Raw genomic sequence first — 26,544 nt, 5'->3', positions numbered from 1 at the left:
CCATTCATTCATTCATCCATCTATCTCTCCATCCATCCATCCATCCATCTATTCATCATCCATCCATCCGTTCATCCATTCATTCATCCATCCATCCATCCGTTCATCCATTCATTATTCATCCATCTATCTCTCCATCCATTCATCCATCCATCCATCCATTTATCCATCCATCCATTCATCCATATATTCCTCTATTCATCCATTTATCCATCCATCCATTCATCCATTTATCCAACCATTCATTCATCCATCCATCATCTGTTTATCCATTCATTCATCTATCCATCCGTTTATCTATCCATCCATCCATCCATTCATTCATCCATTCATCCATCCATCCATCCATCTATCATCCATCCATCTGTTCATCCATCCATCCATCATCCATCCATACATCTGTTCGTTTGTTCATCCATCATCCATCCCTCCATCCATCCATTCATTCATCCATTCATCCATCAGTGTCACTGCAGATGAAGCCTCGTCTGTCCGTCTCTCGTTCTGTTTCACTCTGATGTAGTCATCAGAACACTGACTGTAGTCATCAGAACACTGACTGTAGTCATCAGATCACTGACTGTAGTCATCAGAACACTGACTGTAGTCATCAGAACACTGACTGTAGTCATCAGAGCACTGACTGTAGTCATCAGAACACTGACTGTAGTCATCAGTCTGACTGTAGTCATCAGAGTCTGACTGTAGTCATCAGAACACTGACTGTAGTCATCAGAGCACTGACTGTAGTCATCAGAGCACTGACTGTAGTCATCAGAACACTGACTGTAGTCATCAGTCTGACTGTAGTCATCAGAGTCTGACTGTAGTCATCAGAACACTGACTGTAGTCATCAGAGTCTGACTGTAGTCATCAGAACACTGACTGTAGTCATCAGTCTGACTGTAGTCATCAGATCACTGACTGTAGTCATCAGAGCACTGACTGTAGTCATCAGATCACTGACTGTAGTCATCAGATCACTGACTGTAGTCATCAGAGCACTGACTGTAGTCATCAGATCACTGACTGTAGTCATCAGAACACTGACTGTAGTCATCAGAGCACTGACTGTAGTCATCAGATCACTGACTGTAGTCATCAGAGCACTGACTGTTACATCAGAACACTGACTGTAGTCATCAGAACACTGACTGTAGTCATCAGAGTCTGACTGTAGTCATCAGAACACTGACTGTAGTCATCAGTCTGACTGTAGTCATCAGAGCACTGACTGTAAGGCAAGGCAAGGCAAATTTATTTATATAGCACAATTCAGTACAGAGACAATGCAAAGTGCTTTACATGATTAAAATATAGGAAAATAAAACAGAATAAAAGCAAGTAGGGATAGTATAGAAACAAAAAGAACATTTGAAAACAGTAAAACATTTTAACTTGAACATTCAAAGGCAATTCTAAACAAATGTGTTTTTAATCTCGATTTAAAGGAACTCAGGCTTTGTGCACTTTTACAGTTTTCTGGAAGTTTGTTCCAGATCAGTGGAGCATAGGAACTAAATGCTGCTTCTCCTTGTTTAGTTCTGGTTCTAGGTATGCAGAGAAGGCTGGAGCCAGAAGACCTTAGTGGTCTGGAGGGTTTATACGCTGATAACAAGTCTGTGATGTATTTAGGTGCTAAGCCATTTAGAGATTTATAGACTAACAGAAGTATTTTAAAGTCTATTCTCTGAGATATAGGGAGCCAGTGTAAGGACTTTAGAACTGGGGTTATGTGCTCTACTTTCTTAGTCTTAGTGAGGACACGGGCAGCAGCGTTCTGGATCAGCTGCAGCTGTCTGATCCACTTTTTAGGAAGACCTGTGAAAACACCGTTGCAGTAATCAATTCGACTAAAAATAAACGCATGGATTAGTTTTTCCAGATCCTGCTGAGACATCAGTCCTTTAATCCTGGAAATGTTCCTCAGGTGATAAAAAGCCGACCTTGTAATTGTCTTTAGATGCGTTTGGAGGTTCAGGTCTGAGTCCATCACTACACCCAGGTTTCGGGCCTGATTAGTGGTTTTTAGTTGAAGCAGCTGGAGCTGTGTGCTAACTTTTGATCTCTCCTCTATTGGTCCAAAAATTATTACTTCTGTTTTGTTTTTGTTCAACTGAAGAAAATTTTGGCACATCCACGTATTGATTTCTTTTAGGCATTTACTCAGTGCTTGAACTGGTTCATAGTCACCTGGTGACATGGTGATGTAGAGCTGTGTGTCGTCTGCATAGTTATGGTAGCTGATGTTGTTATTTTTTATTATCTGGGCTAGAGGGAGCATGTAGATATTGAAGAGGAGGGGACCCAGGATGGACCCTTGGGGAACCCCACATGTGATTTTTGTCGTCTGGGATGTAAAGTTACCTACTGATACAAAAAAGTCCCTGTCCTTTAAGTAGGATTTAAACCAGTGGAGAGCTGTAGCAGAGAGGCCGACCCAGTTCTCCAGGCGCTCTAACAGAATGGAGTGATCGACAGTATCAAATGCTGCACTGAGGTCCATCAGAACCAGCACGGTGGTTCTTCCACAGTCTGTATTTATATGGATGTCATTAAACACCTTGATAAGGGCGGTCTCTGTACTGTGGTGAGCACGGAAACCTGACTGGAATACGTCAAAGCGGCTGGTCGTTGTTAAGAAGGTGTTTAATTGTTGAAATACAGCTTTTTCAATAATCTTACTGATAAAGGGGAGGTTTGAGATGGGCCTGTAGTTCTGGAGTAGAAGTTTGTCTAAATTGTTCTTTTTCAGCAGTGGTTTGATAATTGCTGTTTTTAGGGACTGGGGGAAAACACCTGACAGAAGGGACGTGTTTATTATCTGAGTCAAATCAGACGCTATGACAGGTAAAACTTTTTTAAATAAAGCTGTGGGTAGAACATCAAGACAGCAGGAGGAGGAACTTAGCTGCTGAATGATCTGCTCTAAGCTTTTGTGGTTAATTTGGCTGAAATGGGACATTTTGTCAGAAATAGTTCCAGCTGAATAAAGCATTGGTTCTGGTGTTGATATGGTAGTACAAAGTGATCCTCTAATTTTTAGGATTTTTTCAGTGAAGAAGTTAGCAAATTCATTGCAGGCCCTGGTGGAGTGGAGTTCGGAAGTCACAGACACAGGAGGATTTGTTAACCTGTCGACTGTGGAAAATAAGACACGAGCATTATTAATGTTTTTCTTGATGATCTCAGAGAAGAAAGATTCTCTTGCATTTTTCAGTTGTAAGTTATATCTGTAAAGTCTCTCTTTATAGATGTCATAGTGAACCTGGAGTCTATTCTTTCTCCACCTGCGTTCTGCCTTCCGACATTCCCTTTTTTCACCTCTAACTGCTGGAGCATTTCTCCAAGGAGATTTTTTCTTCCCGGAAAAAAACTTCACTTTGACTGGAGCAATGCAGTTAATGATGTCTGAGACTTTAGACTGAAAGTTATCTACTAGCTCATCTACTGAGTTGCAGCCCAAGGTTGAAGTATCAGAGTAAGCTTGAATAAAAGTTTCCGCAGCATTGTCCTTAAAGGTGCGTTTTCTTACGATGTCCCTTTGGCTAAATGAGTCACTGGTAATGATACATTCAAAGGTAACAGAAAAGTGATCAGATAGGGCAACATCAGGTACATTGACCTGTGAAATGTTTAGACCTTTAGTGATGATCAAGTCTAAAATATGTCCCTGTTTGTGTGTTGGCTGTTTAACATGCTGTGTTAAACCAAAGTTTCTAAGTGTGTCACACAGTTCTTTTGCACTTCTGTCTTCAGGGTTGTCAACGTGAAAGTTGAAGTCTCCCACAATAATTAAACAGTCATAATTAACACATATCACAGACAGCAGGTCACTAAAATCATTAAAAAAGTTTGATGTGGACTTAGGAGGCCTGTAAACATTCAGAAACATAGTTCGTATCGGGCCCTTTACCTGGAGAGCCAAATGTTCAAAAGAGTCAAATTTTCCTAAAAACACCTTTTTACACTTTAGTGAATCATTAAACAATGTTGCTACTCCTCCACCTTTCCTTTGCTGTCTGCTCTCACAAAGAAAATTGTAGTTTGGAGGTGTTGACTCCATCAGTATAGCTGCTTCACTAAATTCATGCAGCCATGTTTCTGTTAAAAACATTACATCAAGATTATTGTCAATAATGAAGTCATTAATTAAAAGGGATTTTCCTGACAGAGATCTAATATTTAATAAACCCAGTTTATATGACTTAGTGGTTGATGATGTCTCTGTGACAGGTTGCATCTGACAGTTTATGATTTTTAAGTATTTGTTCCTGTTTATCCTTTTGTTTTTCTTATTTCTGCCACGTATTATCACAGATATTCCATAATCTCCGGCGAAAGGCCCCGGTTGATGCTGGGAACTCTCATGTCTGATAAACGTGTGGCCAGGGCCAAATCTGTATCACAGCGAAGTAATTTGGAGTTCCTCAGTACCAGAGTGTTCTGTGATACGTGGAGGAGGAGGATCTGAGGCTCTGAGGCCTTTGGAGAATCCTGGTTTATTCACAGCAGAATGGCTATGTGGAGAGGATGTCATCTGTAGGCCAATCTTAAATACTTTGTTCATGTTATGAGAAAATTCCAGAAAAGGAACTTCTGGGCTTTGTGGAGAAGAAGGGGAGGCGGGTCCAGTCTGGACCGGTGTTTGTGAAGATGGTGGTTCTTGGTCCTCTCTTTGTCCTGCTGAGATCTGGGATGAATCGTCCTGTAGCTCTGACAACGCCTCATTCTGTGTCATCTTTCTGGCCATCTTTATCTTGGCTTGTTCGGGCTGCACTGGGCTTATCATTTGTTTTGGCACTGGATGTACTTTGTTTTGGAACAAAGCTGATGACGTATGGTTCACAGAATAGAAAATGTTTGAAATCAGCCGTTTTGCACCTGACCTATTTAGAGAGAAACGATCTCTGTTGAACAGATGTCTTCTTTCCCAAAAGATGTTAAAGTTGTCTATGAAGGTTACAGTTGTTTCTTTGCATGTTTTTTCCAGCCATTTGTTTAGCATCAGAATTCTGGAAAAAATCTCGTCTCCGCAGTTAGCAGGTGCGTGAGGCCCGCTAAGAAAAACCTTGACATTCAGGCCATCAACAAGTTTCAACAAACGAATGTAATCCTCTTTTAATACTTCTGATTTTCTTATCCGGTTGACGTCCTTCAGGGCTTCAGCTTGTATTATGAGGTTTTCCAAGGTCGGACGTTTTCTCAAGACCCTTGGAAGGTCTGTCTGAAGGATGTCTGTTAAATCAGACACCAGGCCACAGTTCCCGTCGTTATAAATCAACACCTCTGTATTTTTCTTGTTACAGAAATGTTTAATCCCCCTTACATCCCCCCATTGCATAATATCAGGGTCCTTGGCCCTGTGGCATGTCTTTTCTCTGATGTCTTAGAACGAAAATCGTTGACATACCTCTGATTTTTGTCCTCCTGGGTCACATTTTGGAGCGGAGCAAATCTGTTTTGTAACGGAATTCCAGCATTTCCAGCAGGTTTACTCCTATCATTTGTTGTGAGAACAGCCCGCTGTTGTTTCCCTTGTCCTGGGACATCTCTCTGTAGTCTCGGCCAGTTTTCTTTGTCTAGGCGTGGGGTTCGTTGGTCCTTTGGTCTTGCACCCAGAGTGGTCCAGGGATTCTCATTTTCCTCAGGGAACTGTTTGTTCGCTGAGTCGCTGGGCTGGTGGTCACCGCTCGGAATCACGGGCAGGGTCGTATCATTTCCATTCGCGGCGTTTACATCATAATTCACTTCAAGTCGACAGATTTTCAGTTCCATAACAGCTATCTTCTGTAAAAGCTTGTCAAAGTCCATTGTGTTGAAGGAAGGCATCTTTTCAAAATCCAAATCAAAAAATAAGTAAAAGAAAATAAAAAGAAAATAAATAAATAAAAACTAAATCCAACTTTCTGTGGTTTAGGTTAAGAGATAAAAAGGAGATAAAAAGTAAAAGGCAGGAAAATGCAAGCAAGCAGAGAGCAGAGAAAAAAGCGTCCGAACAGGCTGAGAGGCAGATAGCAAAAAAAGACTGTAGTCATCAGAGCACTGACTGTTACATCAGAGCACTGACTGTAGTCATCAGAACACTGACTGTAGTCATCAGAACACTGACTGTAGTCATCAGAGCACTGACTGTAGTCATCAGAGCACTGACTGTAGTCATCAGAGTCTGACTGTAGTCATCAGAACACTGACTGTAGTCATCAGAACACTGACTGTAGTCATCAGAGTCTGACTGTAGTCATCAGAACACTGACTGTAGTCATCAGAACACTGACTGTAGTCATCAGTCTGACTGTAGTCATCAGAGCACTGACTGTAGTCATCAGATCACTGACTGTAGTCATCAGTCTGACTGTAGTCATCAGAGCACTGACTGTAGTCATCAGATCACTGACTGTAGTCATCAGAACACTGACTGTAGTCATCAGAGCACTGACTGTAGTCATCAGTCTGACTGTAGTCATCAGTCTGACTGTAGTCATCAGATCACTGACTGTAGTCATCAGAGCACTGACTGTAGTCATCAGAGCACTGACTGTTACATCAGAGCACTGACTGTAGTCATCAGAGCACTGACTGTAGTCATCAGAGTCTGACTGTAGTCATCAGAACACTGACTGTAGTCATCAGATCACTGACTGTAGTCATCAGAACACTGACTGTAGTCATCAGAACACTGACTGTAGTCATCAGAGCACTGACTGTAGTCATCAGTCTGACTGTAGTCATCAGAACACTGACTGTAGTCATCAGAGCACTGACTGTTACATCAGATCACTGACTGTAGTCATCAGAACACTGACTGTAGTCATCAGATCACTGACTGTAGTCATCAGAACACTGACTGTAGTCATCAGAGCACTGACTGTAGTCATCAGAACACTGACTGTAGTCATCAGAGCACTGACTGTAGTCATCAGAGCACTGACTGTTACATCAGAGCACTGACTGTAGTCATCAGAGCACTGACTGTAGTCATCAGAGTCTGACTGTAGTCATCAGAACACTGACTGTAGTCATCAGATCACTGACTGTAGTCATCAGAACACTGACTGTAGTCATCAGAGCACTGACTGTAGTCATCAGTCTGACTGTAGTCATCAGAACACTGACTGTAGTCATCAGAGCACTGACTGTAGTCATCAGTCTGACTGTAGTCATCAGAGCACTGACTGTTACATCAGATCACTGACTGTAGTCATCAGAGCACTGACTGTTACATCAGAGCACTGACTGTAGTCATCAGAACACTGACTGTAGTCATCAGAACACTGACTGTAGTCATCAGAACACTGACTGTAGTCATCAGAGCACTGACTGTTACATCAGAGCACTGACTGTAGTCATCAGAACACTGACTGTAGTCATCAGAACACTGACTGTAGTCATCAGAGCACTGACTGTAGTCATCAGTCTGACTGTAGTCATCAGAGTCTGACTGTAGTCATCAGAACACTGACTGTAGTCATCAGAACACTGACTGTAGTCATCAGAGTCTGACTGTAGTCATCAGAGCACTGACTGTAGTCATCAGAGCACTGACTGTTACATCAGAGCACTGACTGTAGTCATCAGAGCACTGACTGTAGTCATCAGAGTCTGACTGTAGTCATCAGAGCACTGACTGTAGTCATCAGATCACTGACTGTAGTCATCAGAACACTGACTGTAGTCATCAGAGCACTGACTGTAGTCATCAGTCTGACTGTAGTCATCAGAACACTGACTGTAGTCATCAGAGCACTGACTGTAGTCATCAGTCTGACTGTAGTCATCAGAGCACTGACTGTTACATCAGATCACTGACTGTAGTCATCAGAGCACTGACTGTTACATCAGAGCACTGACTGTAGTCATCAGAACACTGACTGTAGTCATCAGAACACTGACTGTAGTCATCAGATCACTGACTGTAGTCATCAGAACACTGACTGTAGTCATCAGAACACTGACTGTAGTCATCAGAACACTGACTGTAGTCATCAGATCACTGACTGTAGTCATCAGAGCACTGACTGTTACATCAGAGCACTGACTGTAGTCATCAGAACACTGACTGTAGTCATCAGAACACTGACTGTAGTCATCAGAGCACTGACTGTAGTCATCAGTCTGACTGTAGTCATCAGAGTCTGACTGTAGTCATCAGAACACTGACTGTAGTCATCAGAACACTGACTGTAGTCATCAGAGTCTGACTGTAGTCATCAGAACACTGACTGTAGTCATCAGAACACTGACTGTAGTCATCAGTCTGACTGTAGTCATCAGAACACTGACTGTAGTCATCAGAGTCTGACTGTAGTCATCAGATCACTGACTGTAGTCATCAGAGCACTGACTGTAGTCATCAGTCTGACTGTAGTCATCAGAGTCTGACTGTAGTCATCAGAGTCTGACTGTAGTCATCAGAACACTGACTGTAGTCATCAGAGTCTGACTGTAGTCATCAGAACACTGACTGTAGTCATCAGAACACTGACTGTAGTCATCAGAGCACTGACTGTAGTCATCAGAACACTGACTGTAGTCATCAGATCACTGACTGTAGTCATCAGAGCACTGACTGTTACATCAGATCACTGACTGTAGTCATCAGAGCACTGACTGTAGTCATCAGTCTGACTGTAGTCATCAGAGTCTGACTGTAGTCATCAGATCACTGACTGTAGTCATCAGATCACTGACTGTAGTCATCAGAGCACTGACTGTTACATCAGATCACTGACTGTAGTCATCAGAGCACTGACTGTTACATCAGAGCACTGACTGTAGTCATCAGAGTCTGACTGTAGTCATCAGAGTCTGACTGTAGTCATCAGAGTCTGACTGTAGTCATCAGAACACTGACTGTAGTCATCAGAGTCTGACTGTATTCATCAGAGCACTGACTGTAGTCATCAGAGTCTGACTGTAGTCATCAGAGTCTGACTGTATTCATCAGAGCACTGACTGTAGTCATCAGAGCACTGACTGTAGTCATCAGAGTCTGACTGTAGTCATCAGAACACTGACTGTAGTCATCAGAGTCTGACTGTAGTCATCAGAACACTGACTGTAGTCATCAGAGTCTGACTGTAGTCATCAGAGCACTGACTGTCACATCAGGGTTTAGTATCAGAGCTGCAGCGTCCCTCTGTCTCCATGTGTCTCCATGTGTCTCCACGTGTCTCTGACGGCGTCCCTCTCTCCTGCCAGCGTCTTCCCTCGGGAGCTGAAGGAGGTGTTTGCGTCCTGGAAGCAGCAGTGACACCCCCCCCCCCCCCCCCCCCCAGGTTCGGCCACAAGGAGGAGTACATGGCCTTCATGAACGACTTCCTGGAGAACGAGTGGGCCGGCATGATGCGCTTCCTGTCCGAGATCTCCAACCCGGAGACGCTGTCCAGCACGCCGGGCTTCGAGGGCTACATCGACCTGGGCCGCGAGCTGTCGGTGCTGCACGCCCAGCTGTGGGAGGTGGTGTCCCAGCTCGACAAGGTGGGTGGTGCTGCTGGGCCGGCGGCCATGTTGGCGCTGCGCCGCTGGAGAAACGCTCTTAGGACAGGTTCCCTTATTCCTCCTCAGAGCCAGTTTAAAGACGGCTCTATCTCCGGTTCTCCAGTTTAAAGCTGTGACCCGAAAACCAGCTGCAGAAATACTGTGGGTGTAATCTAGATTCAATTCAATTCAATTCAATTTTATTTATATAGCGCCAAATCATGAAACATGTCATCTCAAGGCACTTTACAAAGTCAAGTTCAATCATATTATACAGATTGGGTCAGATTATACAGATTGGTCAAAAATGTCCTATATAAGGAAACCAGTTGATTGCATCAAAGTCCCGACAAGCAGCATTCACTCCTGGGGAACCGTAGAGCCACAGGAAGAGTCATCTGCATTGTACATGGCTTTGCTGCAATCCCTCATACTGAGCAAGCATGAAGCGACAGTGGGAAGAAAAACCACCCATTAACGGGAAAAAAAACCTCCGGCAGAACCGGGCTCAGTATGAACGGTCATCTGCCTCGACCGACTGGGGTTACAGAAGACAGAGCAGAGACACAACAAGAGAAACAAAAAGCACAGAAGCACACATTGATCTAGTAATCTGTTCTACATTAGATGGTAGTAGCGGGTGAGCCGTCTTCTCTGGATGATGTCACAGTTAACAGAACGCCAGACCAGGTGTACCTACTATGAAGAGAAAAGAGAGAGAACAGAAAGTTAAAGCAGAAATGACAACACATAATGCATAATTGAAGAACAGTAGAACTCAATATAGTGAGAAAATTAGATCCTGATATACTCCAGTAACCTAAGCCTATAGCAGTAAAACTATAAAGGTAGCTGAGAGTAACATGAGTCACTAGTTATAATTTTTGTCAAAAAGAAAAGTTTTAAGTCTAGTCTTAAAAGTAGACAGGGTGTCTGCCTCACGGACCAAAACTGGGAGTTGGTTCCACAGGAGAGGAGCCTGATAGGTAAAGGATTATCATAAATAATCTGAATCTAGCTCCTGAATTAAAAGTAAAGACGTTAAAAGCTGCAGAGAGGAACCAGAGATGAGTTCATAATCTGTTAAAATGTTTAAATTCAGCCTGAATCTGCGACGTTTCTGCTTCTAGCAGGACACGTTCTGGAGAAACGTCCTCTCTTTTGTTTTTATTGCTAAAGTTTACAGCATGGAACTAAAAGCTGTTTAGTTTTTAGTCAGTTTGGAGCAGCTGCTTCAGGACAAATCCAGCTTAATGTCAGGAGGTGGAAGGTGGAGGCGCCTCCTCCTCAGTTAGTGTTGGTGGTTCACTGCCTCTGAGGCCTGGATGGATTTAATTCACATTAAAATAACTAAAAATGAAGAATAAGCAGAAGTAAGGTCTGAACTCCGCCCTGCAGCAGCTTCCTGGTGGAGGAGGACCATGTTTGGGCTTCCTGGGCGGAGCTTCTGTCAGAGAGGAAGCAGCTTCAGTTTACAGTGTGCTGATTGGTCGGTTGGTGTGTTTGTGTGACGAGGCGCTGACATCATAACCTCATTAACGCCTGACTGACCCTCACAGCATGACCCCTCCCCCCCAGCTGTCAGCATGGCTCCGCCCAGTTCTGGTTCTGTTCAGCATGAAGTTCTACACAGTGGGTTCTGCTCTCCGTTCAGTTCTCCTCATGTTTTTCCCTCTTTCTGTTCCCGCCTCCACGTTCCGCTCCTCCCGCCTCCCCCGGCGCTTCCTTTCCATCCATCCGCACACAAACACACCCACACACGGCGACCACAGGGTGAAAATTCCTTCCTGCAGGCCACCGTAGCCAAGCTGGGCCCGCTGCCGAGGATTCTGGGAGACATCTCCCGCTGCCTGGCGGCGCCCACGCCGGTCCAGCAGCAGCTGCGGCGCTTCCAGGACCTCAGCCCCGCCCACATGGGCGGCAGCGTGTCGTCAGGGCTGCAGCGGATCTTTGAGGACCCCGTGGACAGGTAACCAATCAGCTGACAGCAGGAAGTGGAGTTATGTGTGATGTCATCCGTGTGTTTTTAATCTGAACAAAAAGTCAAAACCCATTCGTCAGATTTGCCTAAATATTGAAGAACAATTGAGAGGAAGCAGTTAAAGAGGAGGAGGTCTGAGAGCCGCGCCCTGAGGGACGCCAGGCTGTAAAACTTAATTTAATAGAAGGTTTTAGGTAGATTGTCTCTCATGTCAGTTTGTTGTAGAGCTGGACGATATAGAAAAAAATTTATATAGATAAAATATAAATCATATTGATCGATCACGACAATTATCAACAAATTCAAAACATATATTTTAAGTGCAGCCCTGACCATTTTATGCTGTTGCTTATAAGATAAGATGAGATAAGATAAGATAAGATAGGCTTTATTGATCTCACATAGGAGATATATCAACTCAGTAATCAATAATCAGAAGAAGGTGCCAAAAGTAGGAAAAGGTGCATCAGTTATATACAGTGTGTCCTCATATATACAGTGGATAAAAAAAAGAAAATAAGAATAAAAATTCAAAAAGAAATAGAAATAAGGCAGAGGATGTTTTATGTACATTCACAGTGACTTACAGTATATATATATATATATATATATATATATATATATATATATATATATATATATATATATATATATATATGTATGTATGTATGTATGTATGTATGTATATATATATATATATGTATTGACATATATTCAGGTGGTTATAGCAGCAGATCGTATTATTAATAGTGACCTATTATTGGATAAAGAAACAAACACTGAATTTAATTCAATTCAATTCAATTTTATTTATATAGCGCCAATTCATGAAACATGTCATCTCAAGGCACTTTACAAAGTCAAGTTCAATCATATTATACAGATTGGGTCAGATTATACAGATTGGTCAAAATGTCCTATATAAGGAAACCAGTTGATTGCATCAAAGTCCCGACAAGCAGCATTCACTCCTGGGGAAGCGTAGAGCCACAGGAAGAGTCATCTGCATTGTACATGGCTTTGCTGCAATCCCTCATACTGAGCAAGCATGAAGCGACAGTGGGAAGAAAAACCACCCATTAACGGGAAGGAAAAACCTCCGGCAGAACCGGGCTCAGTATGAACGGTCATCTGCCTCAACCGACTGGGGTTACAGAAGACAGAACAGAGACACAACAAGAGAAACAAAAAAGCACAGAAGCACACATTGATCTAGTAATCTGTTCTACATTAGATGGTAGTAGCGGGTGAGCCGTCTTCTCTGGATGATGTCACAGTTAACAGAACGCCAGACCAGGTGTACCTACTATGAAGAAAAAGAGAGAGAACAGAAAGTTAAAGCAGAAATGACAACACATAATGCATAATTGAAGAACAGTAGAACTCAATAGAGTGAGAAAATTAGATCCTGATGTCCTCCAGTAACCTAAGCCTATAGCAGTAAAACTATAAAGGTAGCTGAGAGTAACATGAGCCACTAGTTATAATTTTTGTCAAAAAGGAAAGTTTTAAGCCTAGTCTTAAAAGTAGACGGGGTGTCTGCCTCACGGACCAAAACTGGGAGTTGGTTCCACAGGAGAGGAGCCTGATAGCTAAAGGATCTGCCTCCCATTCTACTTTTAGAGACTCTAGGAACCACCAGCAGACCTGCGGTCTGAGAGCGAAGTGCTCTGTTAGGAACATACGGGGTAATCAGAGCTCTGATATATGATGGAGGTTGATTATTAAGGGCTTTATACGTTAGAAGGAGAATTTTAAATTCTATTCTTGATTTAACAGGAAGCCAATGAAGGGAAGCTAAAACAGGAGAAATATGATCCCTCTGGTTGATTTTCATCAGAACTCTTGCTGCAGCATTTTGGATCAGCTGAAGGCTTTGAACTGCATTTTGTGGACTTCCTGATAGTAAAGAATTACAATAGTCCAGCCTTGAAGTAACAAATGCATGGACCAGTTTTTCAGCATCACTCCTGGACAGAATGTTTCTAATTTTGGCGATATTCCGGAGGTGAAAAAAGGAAACTCTGGAAACCTGTTTAATATGGGATTTAAATGACATGTCTTGGTCAAAAATAACACCAAGATTTTTTACTTTATTACCAGAGGCCAAGTTAATGCCACCCAGATTAAGTGATTGGTTAAGAAGTTTATTTTTTGAGAACTCTGGCCCAAAGATTAAAACTTCGGTCTTGTCAGAATTTAGATGCAGGAAATTTAAAGTCATCCAGCTTTTGATGTCATCAAGACATGACTGCAGTCGAAGTAATTGATTGGATTCATCAGGATTTATGGATAAATATAGCTGAGTATCATCAGCATAACAGTGGAAATTAATCCCATGCTGTCTGATAATTTTGCCAATGGGAAGCATATATATAGTAAAGAGAATTGGTCCAAGGACTGAACCCTGTGGTACTCCACAAGTGACCCTAGAGTTTGAGGAAGATTTATTATTAACATGAACAAATTGGAATCTGTCTGACAGATAAGATTTAAACCAGCCTAATGCTTCCCCTTAATCCCTACAATATGTTCAAGTCTTTGTAGGAGAATATTGTGATCAACTGTATCAAACGCAGCACTGAGATCTAACAGGACAAGTATAGACACAAGTCCATTATCTGAGGCCATGAGAATATCATTAGTGACCTTCACCAGAGCTGCTTCAGTGCTATGATGAGCTCTGAAGCCTGACTGAAACTCCTCAAGTAGGTCATTACTTTGTAAATGTTCACAAAGTTGATTAGCAACTACTTTCTCAAGAATTTTAGATAAGAAAAGAAGATTAGATATAGGTCTGTAATTTACTAACTCATCTTGATCAAGAGAAGGTTTCTTAAGTAAAGGTTTAATAACAGCTACTTTCAAAACCTGTGGTACATATCCATTTACTAAGGATAGATTAATCATGTCTAAAATAGGACCACTGATCAAAGGGAATACCTCCTTAAACAACTTGGTTGGGATTGGGTCTAACATACAGGTAGAAGGTTTAGATGAAGCTAAAATTTTAGATAGCTCAGAAAGCTCTACTGCTTTTAAACAGTTCAGACACTGCGCAGGTTCTAAGGATTCCTCCAATGCTGCCTCACTTACTGAGGACGAGGTAATCATGTTTGGGAGGATGCCAATTATTTTATTTTTAATGGCATCAATTTTATTTATGAAGAATCCCATAAAATCATTACTACTAAGAGCTAAGGGAATGGATGGATCAACAGAGCTGTGGCTCTGGGTAAGTTTGGCAACTGTACTAAAGAGAAATCTAGGATTATTTTTATTCTCTTCAATTAATGATGAAAAATATGCTGCTCTAACTCTGCGGAGGGTCTTGTTATACAACAATAGTGTGTCCCTCCAGATTAAGTAGGATTCCTCTTGGTGTGTAGAGCGCCATTTTCTCTCCAATTTCCTAACATTGTGCTTCAAGGAACGCAGCTCTGAATTAAACCAGGGAGCCAGCTTCCTGTGAATAATCACCTTCTTTTTCAAGGGAGCTACATTGTCTAATGCAGAACGCAATGAGGAAGTCACATTGTTAGCAAAGGTATCGATTTGTGAATGGGAAGAAACAGCATTGCTGCCATTTACAGGGCATTTCTGCAATACTGAGGATATTAAAAAGGGGACAGACTCTTTAAGTTTTGATACAGCATTATCCGATAAAAATCTACTATAATGGAACCCTCTTTTGGGGGTGGAGAACTCAGTTAGATTAAACTCAAACGTTATTAAAAAATGATCAGACAGGACAGGGTTGTGAGAGAATATTGTTAATTCTTCACAATCAATGCCATATGTCAGAACAAGGTCTAAAGTATGGAGCCAAGAGTGCGTCGGTTTATGCACATTTTGAGCAAAACCAATTGAATCTAGGATAGTTTTAAAGGCTACACTAAGGTTATCACATTCAGTGTCAACATGGATGTTAAAATCACCCACTATAATAACCTTATCAGTATTTAACACCAAATCAGATAAGAAATCTGACAACTCATGCAAAAACTGAGTGTAAGGGCCTGGTGGACGATACAAAACAACAAACAGAAGAGGTTTTATTGCTTTGCAGTTTGGATGAGGGAAACTGAGGGTTAAATGTTCAAAAGAACTGTAATTATTAGTTGGCCTGGGACTAATTAATAAATCAGACTGAAAGATAGTTGCCACTCCTCCTCCTCTTCCCACAGATCTGGGAATGTGGAAATTTGAATAATTGGAGGGAGTTGACTCATTTATACTAACGTAGTCCTCTTGTAGCCAGGTTTCTGTGAGACAAAACAAATCAATCTGATTATCAGAAATCAATTCATTAACTAACAAAGTCTTCGGAGGGAGAGACCTTATATTTAATAGACCACATTTAATTCTTTTATTTTTTGGTTCAAAGTGATCCGTATGGATTTGTATTAGATTTTTATGATTTGTTCCTTTTAGATCCGTTTTAGATCTGTTCAGTTTTGGCCGTGGGAAAGACACCGTCTCAATAGGATAATGAGTGGGTAACAGTACAGAAGCTGCAGAGAGGTGTGTTAAACTACGGCTCTGCTTCCTGGTCTGGACCCTGGGTTGTCAGCATTTAGGAGAACTAATAAATCCGGCCAGGTTCCTAGAAAGAAGAGCTGCACCCTCCAAAGTAGGATGGATGCCTTCTCTCCGGATCAGACCAGGTTTTCCCCAGAAAGTTCTCCAGTTATCAATGTAGCCCACGTCGTTTTCTGGACACCACCTAGACAACCAGCGGTTGAATGATGACATGCGGCTAAACATGTCATCACTGGTCAGATCAGGCAGGGGACCAGAGAAAATTACAGAGTCCGACATAGTTTTAGCAAACTCACAAACCGAAGCAACACCAACTTTGGTGACCTCTGATCGGCGTGACCGGGTGTCATTACCGCCAGCGTGAATAACAATTTTGCGGTATTTACGCTTATCCTTAGCCAGTAGTTTTAGGTAGGATTCTATGTCGCCTGTTCTGGCCCCTGGTAGGCATTTAACTATGGTCCCTGGTTTCTTTAGTGCCACATTTCTGACTATGGAGCTGCCAATAATTAAGGTCGGCTCCTCGGCGAGATTGTCGCTCAGAGGGGAAAATTTATTAGAAACGCAGATGGGTTGGTGGTGATCTGGGGTCTGTAATCTAGAGCTATGCTTCCTACGAACCGTCACCCAGCCAGCCTGGTTACCAGGCTGGCTGGGTGCTACTGCTTTAGGTTCGCTACGTGAAGTTACTCTATGTGGCTCCGCGCTAGCAAAAGAGCGGCTATCAGCTGTTTTTTCAACAGGACGGAGCCGGGTCTCCAATTCTGACACCCTCGCCTCCAAAGCTACAAAAACACTACATTTATTACATGTACCATCATCACTAAAGGAGGCAGAGGAATAACTGAACATCTGACACAGAGAGCAGCAGATAGGAGACTTTGTCAGAGACGGAGAAGCCATTATGAGGCTAAGGCTTGGCTAGCGCTAGGCTAACGCTAGGCTAAAGCTAGGCTAGCGCCCTATTATCACGCCAAAGAACAAACCGTGTGAAACACGAGGAGTTCCCAAACGTGATGAGCAGCCACAGACAATGTTTTAAAAGTGCTTATGTTTGGAAACAGATGTTACAGCAAAGAGGTTTAAAGATAAAAAGCGAGAGAGCCTGGAGCAAAGCTCCGTCGTTCACACAGCAACAACAGGAATACAATACGCCTTACCGCAAACAGGAAGTCCGCGACCCAATCAGCAATCACCTCTCAACCCTTTATTCAATGTCAGGTTTAAACACCTAAAATATTAATTAACAACACAAAAAGGGAAGACAACAGACCTGTTCTTGCAAGGAGAACGCCACGGGCTGAAAAACACGTTAATATCTGAATAAAAAAGCTTAAAACCTTTTTAATAGTGATGAGGAAATGTGTGATAAATGCAATAAACATGGTATGTAAAAATAAGACATGTAGAGAATAATAAAAATAATTCTAACATTCAACCAACTTTTTACCAAAACTACAAGTTTTTAGAAAAAGAGAAAGGATTATGTGCTCTCTGAACTCTTTGAAGGGCTTGGTTCCTGGTTCTGCGTTGTGATTGGTTGGGAGGATGTAATGATTTAACTTTAACTTACATGGCTAGAATGTAAGAGGAAGGAAAACTGTTGTTCTATTGAACTTTTTATTGCCTTTTCTTTTATCATCGATATTTATCGTTATTGAATTATCGTCCAGCCGTAGCTAGTTGCCATCATCAGGGACCCAGAAGTTTTCCCTTTACTACTTCACTAGTTCAACTTTTTTAGTCCAACTGTTTTTAATCTTCTATTTGGTTTCTACATTTTATTCCAGCTTGCTTTTATTCTGTTTTATTTTCCTATATTTTAATAATGTAAAGCACTTTGTGCTGAAATGTGCTATACAGATAAATTTAACGTCTGCGTTTCTGCGCCTTCCTGCAGCCGCAGCGAGGTGCGCAGCCTCCCGTCTCCAGCCGCCGAGCTGATGGAGGGTTACGGCCGGAGCCAGCGCCCCCTGCTGGCTCCGCAGCGCCCCGGTTTCTCTGATCAGGCGGACCGGGATGTCCCGCTGCCAAACGGCCGCAGCGTGTCTCTGGTGGACCTCCAGGACTCTCAGAGCCTTCAGGGCCCCGCGGGGCCCCCGCCGCACCACGAGGCCCCACCCCGCCTCAGCAGGGTGGGCTCTCAAACCTCCGTCGGCCACGGCCCACCTCCGCCCGCTTACCCCCACTCCAACCCGGTGACGCCCCAGCCGGCGGCGCACCAGTCCAGAGCGCCGCCCAGAGACGGGCAGCCGCAGAGCGCCCCCCAGGCGAGGCGGCCCCTGCACGCCTCGGTCAGCCAGCAGCGCCGCCTGGAGCCGCTCTCCTTCCAGAACCCCGTCTACCACCTGAGCAACGCCGCCCGCAGCCTCTCCAGCCGCTCCTCCCTGCGGCAGGACTCCAGCTCCGAGAACCTGAGCACCGACAGCTCGCACCACAGCCACTCCGACGACTGCGGCAGCCAGGCGGGGGCCAAAGGCGGCGTGGCGTCCAACAGCAGCCTGGACGAGGCGGCCAGCCGGCGGAGCACGCAGAGCGAGGACTGCCCCGCGCCGCGCCGGCCCCCGCTACCCGACCTGCCCCCGGGGGCCGCCACAGCGGTCGCCGTCCCCCGTCAGAGCACCACCGCCGGCACCGCCCACATCGTCAGGGTGGAGCAGAGCAGAGGGGGCGGGGCCAGGACGCCGCGCTCCCAGCCTCACAGCGCCTCGCTACGGAGCAGCAGCAGCGCCAACACCGAGCCGACGCCCTCCAGCCGCCAGGCGTCCGCCGCCGCGGTGGAGAGCGCCGCTCCGTCCTCCAGGAGCGCCGCTAAGCCGTCTGCGCAGGTAAGCAGCGCTCTGCTGCGCCGCCGTCCGATTGGTTCAGGCGGGCCTCTGATGATGTCACCGTTCACAGGTGGAAACGCCGGTGGAGGCGGCAGCGATGTCTCCGGTGGAGAGGACGGCGGCGTGGGTCCTCAACAACGGGCAGTACGAAGAGGAGGAGGAGGAGGAGGGAGGGCGGGGCAGAGAGAAGGGCCGCAACACGGAGAAGGTAAGAACACCTGGGCAGGTGTGGCCGTCCGCAGGGCGCCACTACTGGGTGCTAACGCCGCTCCGCCGTCCCTCTGCAGTACGAGCTGGAGATCTCGCGGCTGAAGGAGCGTCTGCGGGCGTCCGGCCGGCGGCTGGAGGAGTACGAGCGGCGGCTGGAGGCCCAGGAGCAGCAGATGCAGAAGCTCCTGCTGGAGTACAAGAGCCGGCTGGAGGACAGCGAGGAGCGCCTGAGGCGGCAGCAGGAGGAGAAGGACGGCCAGATGAAGAGCATCATCTGCAGGTAGAGACGCACCTGAGCCTCGCTCACCTGAGTCAGGATCCCTCAGCCGTGCTGACCGGCGTCTTCCTGCAGGCTGATGGCGGTGGAGGAGGAGCTGAAGCGCGACCACGCCGAGATGCAGGCGGTGATCGAAGCCAAGCAGAAGATCATCGACGCTCAGGTACGCCACACCTCTTCCCCAGGTGCTGACTGGCGGGTCACATGACCAGCAGTCTGGGCTTAGTTCGCTTCTCACCGTCTCTCCGCTGGTTGCAGGTCAGTAACGGACGAGAAATTAACCAATCAGGCAAGTAGCTGTAGCTCCGCCCCCTCCACCTGCACCTGGCTGCTTTTCCTCTTTTGGTTTCATTTTTATGACACGCCTCCAGACGGCCGCCAGCCAATCAGAGAGCAGAGGCCGTACGGCCCCCTGCTGGCCAAACTGGTACTGCAGCTGCCTTGGAGTGGTTCTGGAAGTCCAGAGCAGAACCGGCCCAGTTGGCAGTCTTCGGGTCAAACCCAAACGGATCAGAATCAGGTGTTTTCTGGCAGAGAGCCGCTGATACCTGATGGATCCGTGCAGCCGTACTGGATCCTGATCTCTGGGTACCTGGTGACCTCCTGGGTCTCCATCAGAACCCAAACCCGCGATGCTGTAGAACCAAACAGAACCGATATATCAGTTTCAGAGGCGGCTTAGTGGGGAGTGGTGGCCTACTAGATGGCAGCAGATCATGACTTGTACTGATCAGTACTTTAGCGTAGATGATGAGTTAAATTCTGTAGCACAGTTATGGCCATTAAAACCCAATTATCTACTATTTAGGCCTTAGAATCATGTTAGCAGTCTGTAATTATTGCTACCATGGAAACCATAGTGATATTAACATTATACAGACGCGTGCTGCTGCGCCTGATGACATCACATCAGGGCTAACCTTCACAGAGTCATGTGAAATAATTGCTGCGTCCACAATGTGAGGAAGACTCGCCATGACTGCTATGGGACTGAATAGGGGCGGGGCTTCTGGTGGGAAGTGGCTGCTGATTGGACAATGAAAGCCTTAGAACGGCTGTTTCTGTGGTTCGGGGGGGGGGGTGCACCTGTTTGGACCTCTGTATCTCACCCAGGGTTCCCATCAGAACCAGAAGTTAGTCTACCTGACCCGGTATCATGTTGATCTGGGCCTGGTGATGGTTCTGACCCAGTGAGCTGTCCAGAACCACTGTCAGAGATTAAAATTATGCCGTAATTAGCTGTTTGGACCCGGTCGCCTCATAGTGGCCTCAGAGACTCGTTGCATTGCTGTGATTAAAGGTTTAGGGTGAAGGAAATCTGTTGGCTCTGGGCTCCAGGAAGGAGGGAATCATCCTAGCAACCTGGAGCCGGCATGAATACCGGGCCTCTGAGGTTCTGGTGGAGTCCAGCTCCCTCTGGTGGCAGAACCACCACAGAACCTTTCAGACCTTCTTCAGACTATCATTCAGTCTGGGTTCTGTTCCAGTTTGTGGTTCAGAACATTTCCTGTTGGACCGGTTCTCCATCAGAACCTCTAATCAGAACCATGGACCGGGTTTTCTCTGGTGCAGGCATACTTGCGTGTCGCTCTCTGGGCGTGTTTGATTTGAGTTTGGCTGCTGCCCCGAACCCCCAAAGCACACCCCCCCCCCCCCCCCCCCCCCCCCCCCGACCCACCAGAACCTCCAGAACTTTACCTTGTCAGATCAAAACGAGTCAGAGGAGACGTCAGAGAAGTTTCAGTCACACTTTATGTTTGGTTCTGGTCGGTTTCAGCTCTCTGGACCCGCTGCTTTATGTTTGGTTCTGGTCGGTTTCAGCTCTCTGGACCCGCTGCTTTATGTTTGGCTGCTGCCTTTAAGCTGCTGCTGTCGGGTCAGAACCACATCACTGTTTCTGTGGTGTGATTAAGGAGGACAGGTTTAGAGCTGATGGTTATACAAAAGCTTTCCATGTACCTGACGAGAACTGGACCCTGGGTCTGCTCCAGGCCCGGTTCTGGTGGTCCAGAGTCGGTTCTGGTAAACTCCTGCGAACCCTGGCTGTCAGGAGAGGCTGACCAGAACACCATTAAATACTTTTCTGATGAATATTCAGCTGCTGCTCAGAGTTAGAATATCATGAAAAAGTGGATTTTTAAACATGTTCATTAAATTCATTCATTACAAACAGACTGATGTGTTTCAAGTGTTTATTTATTTTATTCATGATTATTATAATCAATGAAAACACCAAATTCAGCATCTCATGAAAAGGTCTAATACTGAAGACGCCTGGAGCCACTCTAATAGAAAGTTACTTCAGAGCAAAACAAAAAATTATTTTCAGAAAAGTTGGCCTTCTGAAAAGTATAAACAAAAGTATACACATAAAAAGTATAAACAAACGTATACACATAAAAAGTATAATAATAAAAAGTATAAACAAAAGTATAATGATAAAAAGTATAAACAAAAGTATAATAATAAACAGTATAAACAAAAGTATAATAATAAAAAAGTGTAAACAAAAGTATGATAAAACAGTATAATGATAAAAAAGTATAAACAAAAGTATAATAATAAAAAAGTATGAACAAAAGTATAATAATAAAAAAGTATGAACAAAAGTATAATAATAAAAAAGTATGAACAAAAGTATAATAATAAAAAAAGTATGAACAAAAGTATAATAATAAAAAAAGTATGAACAAAAGTATAATAATAAAAAAAGTATGAACAAAAGTATAATAATAAAAAAAGTATGAACAAAAGTATAATAATAAAAAAAGTGAACAAAAGTATAATAATAAAAAAAGTATGAACAAAAGTATAATAAAAACGTATGTACAAAAGTATGATAATGAAAAAAGTATAAACAAAAGTATGATAATGAAAAAAGTATAAACAAAAGTATGATAATGAAAAAAGTATAAACAAAAGTATGATAATGAAAAAAGTATAAACAAAAGTATGATAATGAAAAAAAAGTATACATCTTCCTCTTCACAGGACTCCAGATGTTCTGTGGGGTTAAGGTTAACGGAGTCTGCTGGCCCTTTAAGACCAGGGACACCCCGGTCCTTAAACCCGGTTCTGGTAGCTTAGTCGCTGTGTGCAGGCGGAGGTCCTGATGGAAAATGAAAATGTTTCTGGTACCGCCTCTGGTTCGAGAGCGGGCAGAACCAAGGAAAGCTGCAGCAGAACCAGGTCCTGCAGACGTGTGTCTGCTGGTTCTGGAAGCTCTGACCCACTACAGTCCATTCTGTGAACCTCCACAGTCCTGATGGGTTTGGTTCCAGGGTGTAGTCTTTTCCTGCGCCTCTGTTAGCGTGCTGCACACAGCGCTGTGAACAGCCCGCCTCCTTAGCCATGACCTTTGTGTCTTGTCCTCCTTGTCCAGGTGTCACAGGTAATCTTTAGGACACCTGTCCAGTCAGCAGTCGTCCCCAGGATTGTGTCACCTACAGAACCAGACTGAGACCATTTAAAGGCCTCTGCAGGAGTTAATTAGACTATAGCACCAGGTGTCTTCAGTATTGGACCTTTTCATGGTATTCTAATTTTCTGAGATGCTGAATTTGGGTTTTCATAAGTTGTCAGTTATAATCATCATGATTAAAAGAAATAAACACTTTAAATGCATCAGTCTGTGTAATGAATTAATATAATAGACAAGATTCACTTTTTGAATGGACTTACTGACAGAAATCACCTGTTTCATGATTTTCTAATTCTGACTCCACAGCAGATAACGGGAAGCGATGCGTGGGATAAGCTAACAGTTGGTTTATTTACCTAAACAAAGAAAAGAAGCAGGGAGGATGTGTGGGCAGCTGCCTCCAGATCAGCACCAGGTACCAGCTCTGCAGCACCACTGGGTCAGAGGACCAAAGCCCGACCCAAAGCCCGTAACACGACCAGAACCGGCGCCGTCAGGAGTGTTTCTCTGCTGCACTCAGATGTTGCAGAGACTCATGTTTTTCTCAGAGAACCACACAGAGCTGCAGACATCAGTGGAAGCGATTGTTCTGTTAAACTTTGAGACGTGGAGCGCTAAAACTTTATATTTTAGGTTTAATTGGCTGCTTAGCTGGCCTCACTGTCACTGCTCCTTCACTAAATGAACAATAGTGGTTTAATGGATTTAATGTGCAGGTCTGAATGTGGACGTAGTTTACAGTGAAGCTCAGACGAGACAAACGTAATCAGCGATGTGGAAGTCAGGGGTGGGGGGGGGGCATGCAAATATAAATTATCATGTTTTAGAGTAAATGCTCATTTATATATAGTTGAGGTTAAACAGAAGAATAACGTATAGCTAGACTTTAACTGGTTAAACTTTATCTTTATATCCTCTTTGTTGCTGCACCCAGTAATCAAGCCCCCCCCAACCCCCCTTTGGGTGATTAATGAGTGCAGTGTGAGAAAACAGCTTTAATAGCGTACCGCGCACGTGGCGTCACCGTCTCAAGAGCAACGCCCCTTTTGCCGCTTAGGTAGGGCATACAGGTAGAGAACGCCCGTAGCAACCAGCTATTACACGCGCAACAGAAACAGCGATATGACCGACTTTGCAGCCGTTAAACTTTCCCAAGACGATGTCCCAGGCGCACGGATTACTGGTCGAACTGTGGAAGAACACACCAACCTTCAGCTCAAACGATGGCTTGAGTGTCGAGGGCTTAAAAAAACGGAAAACGGGCCGAGTTGATCGAACGGTAAGCTTTGTTTTTTTTTTCCTGCGCGGTGATCATGGCGTCATCGGCCGTTTTTGTGTTTGTAATCACCGTCCAGGGATCGGTATATGTTTAATGTTTGTCTTATTTGAAATGTTTTTGAGTAAGCTATCCTGGTAGCAGGCTATCATGTTAGCGCCTGCTACCATGATAGCCTATATGCTATCATGGTAGCAGGCGCTTCATTATTAACATGTTGGCCACCAAAAAACTCTTACCTGTTCACTACTTGATGTCGCTGCAATTGGGTCAGGATGTTCTTCGGTTGGGCCCTTTCCTCCGACAAAATGCTTGCTACATATGTACGTGAATTTGGTAACTTTTTCCGGGTTGAACTGTTGTGTAGGCCGACCGCCCCGGTGTACCAAGCGCACACATTTCTCCTTGGTAGTCTTGAAGAAATCATCCTTCATACGCGGCCGATCAGCGTACCTCGAGTCGCTGTTGCACGTTCCATAGCAACAATGTTTAAAAACCATGGTTTTAGATTTGGAAAAAGCAGTCGTTTTACCGAGTAAAACCAAGGGTAACGCACGTCTCTTTTACAGCGAAACAGCGGCGGACTATGCAAGCTTGCCCCACTGCGTACCACGTGATGTGACGTCATCGTGACGTTGCGTTTCTAAAAATAGCTCGCTTGCGGTACGCTCATCTCCGTTAAATAACTCTCATAACATGCATGCACGTAAAAGTAGAAAACAGCGTTGCTTTTAACATTTAAACCTCTGAGAAACAGTGATTCCTGTCCAGGAATTAACAACTTGTTGATCACGGTGATCTTTCTAGGCTGAATCTTAAAGACGTTTATATTTACGAACCTGCGGCCAGAAGAAGCTCTCGCTGGTCGGCCATGTTTCCTACACAGGAACGCTTAGCTGGGAATTTTCCCAGGTGTGCAGAGTAGAAACCTTCAGCTTCACAGATGTGTCGAGCATAAAGAAACCTCAGCTCAGGTTGAATAGGTTTAGTCACCTGGTTGGTATCACCTGTTCTCAACCCGTCTGCCTCAGATAACGACACATAAACCTACTGGATGCTGAGTGTTTCTCATTACGTCCTGATGCTTTTAATCTGAAGAAACTTGTTACCGTCACGCTTCCTCCCATGAGACTCTGACAGTGTGGTTTTAACCCAACAGCTTATCTCCAACTCCTCCAACCTTTATTTTGAAGGTCTGACTTCCAGCCCCGCCTCCTTTTGTCTGTGTCCAATCAGGAGAAGCGGATCGGCTCGCTGGACGCGGCGAACGCGCGGCTGATGGCGGCGCTGACGCAGGTGAAGGAGCGGTACAGCGCGCCCAGCATCCATAACGGCCTGTCGCCAGGCAACCCCACCAAGCTGTCCATCACTGAGAACGGAGAGTTTAAGAACAGCAGCTGCTGATTGGCTCACGTAGCCCCGGAGGCGGGGCTTAGCAGGAGTCTCCGCCCACAGGGCTGCGGACTTTTACCGATTTGTGGATGTAGCGTGTAAATAGTGAAGTTTGAGCTGTTTGTTGTACAGAGAGTAAAGGTGTGGAGACTCGTTTGCAGCGTCACAGAAGCACAGAAAGAACCAAACGAACCAAAAACACAATCTGAACGTTTTCTAACAACTTTTTTAAGCTTTTTATTTCAAGCTTCTAGTTTTGGTTTTGCAGTTTGAAGCTTTGATTTTGTTTTAATTTCCTTCTTGGATGTCTCTGACAGAAGTTTGTTTTTTACCCGACGAGTTGTTGTGGATTTTAATTTATTCCTCCCTGTTCTGGTCCCGTTGCTGATCTACTGAGCAGACCTCTGATCGGGGTCAAAGGTCACACCTGTCTGCTGTCCTTTGTTGAGAATAAAACCGTCTGAAAGTACCTCTGTCCTCTGTGGTGTCATTGTCTTAAAGAGTCTAGCATTTGAAAATGCCTTAAAAAGAATTAAATTCATAGAAAAATCAAGTCTTAAATTTTTTTAATAGGTCTTAAATTTCTTATGCACATTTAATGCTCCCTCAAATGCATAATAAGAGTCAAGAGTATTTTTTATTTGTCACTGCGGCCAAATTTCTTTTTCTGTTCACATTACACTTAATGTGGCAAAAACTGACGGACAGGCAATGAACAATGTTTACATTCCGTTTGTTTTTTTGTTTTTTAGCTTTCAGGAGAGTTACAGATAACTGATCATGAGGTAAAATGATCCCGTGATTCTGAATTGTGCGTCATTAAATGTATTTACAACTAAAACCGCAGCCAGCCAATCAGCTTTTGTGTTATTGTTCAGTCCGTAACGCTCCACCTGACGGTTCTGGTGCAAAAGAACCAGTAAGTCGGCTAAAACCAGCAGCTACTGCTGTTTATATTTAAACATGATGATGGAGGGAATGTTGGGAGTCCAGGCGCCGGTACCGCTGGGAACGTCTGACAGCCATCAGTCAGTTCTGCTGCTCTGGGCCCAGGACTAGCGGTGGTTCTGCCTCAGAGGAACAACAGTTCTGCTACTCCATTAAGGACCTCTGTGTCGTCTTTGGATCAGAACCGA

The 26,544-nt window shown here is 44.4% G+C and overlaps 1 protein-coding gene across 1 annotated transcript; it reads left to right on the top strand.

Moving 5' to 3' along the window:
* Positions 1–9,280: 9,280 nt before the first annotated feature.
* On the top strand, positions 9,281–25,877 carry LOC118556337 (ras GTPase-activating protein nGAP-like). Its single transcript, XM_036132954.1, has 7 exons — positions 9,281–9,481; positions 11,275–11,450; positions 17,905–18,832; positions 18,903–19,040; positions 19,120–19,322; positions 19,395–19,482; positions 25,253–25,877. The coding sequence occupies exons 1-7, from the start codon at positions 9,302–9,304 to the stop codon at positions 25,418–25,420; spliced, it is 1,881 nt and encodes a 626-aa protein (XP_035988847.1). The 5' UTR covers positions 9,281–9,301; the 3' UTR covers positions 25,421–25,877.
* The last annotated feature ends 667 nt before the right edge of the window (positions 25,878–26,544 follow it).

Source organism: Fundulus heteroclitus, unplaced genomic scaffold (assembly GCF_011125445.2).
Source record: "Fundulus heteroclitus isolate FHET01 unplaced genomic scaffold, MU-UCD_Fhet_4.1 scaffold_56, whole genome shotgun sequence".
In the NCBI taxonomy this organism is placed as follows: domain Eukaryota; kingdom Metazoa; phylum Chordata; class Actinopteri; order Cyprinodontiformes; family Fundulidae; genus Fundulus; species Fundulus heteroclitus.
Note: the sequence above shows the minus strand (reverse complement) of the source record. Positions and strands in the feature narration are given on the sequence as shown.

Excerpts from the sequence above, each read along its gene's own strand:
- LOC118556337 (XM_036132954.1), top strand. The coding sequence starts at position 9,302 with ATGGCCTTCATGAACGACTTCCTGGAGAACGAGTGGGCCGGCATGATG. Across the intron at positions 19,323-19,394 it reads ATGAAGAGCATCATCTGCAG|GCTGATGGCGGTGGAGGAGG; the intron begins GTAGAGACGCAC and ends GTCTTCCTGCAG. Across the intron at positions 19,483-25,252 it reads AGAAGATCATCGACGCTCAG|GAGAAGCGGATCGGCTCGCT; the intron begins GTACGCCACACC and ends GTGTCCAATCAG.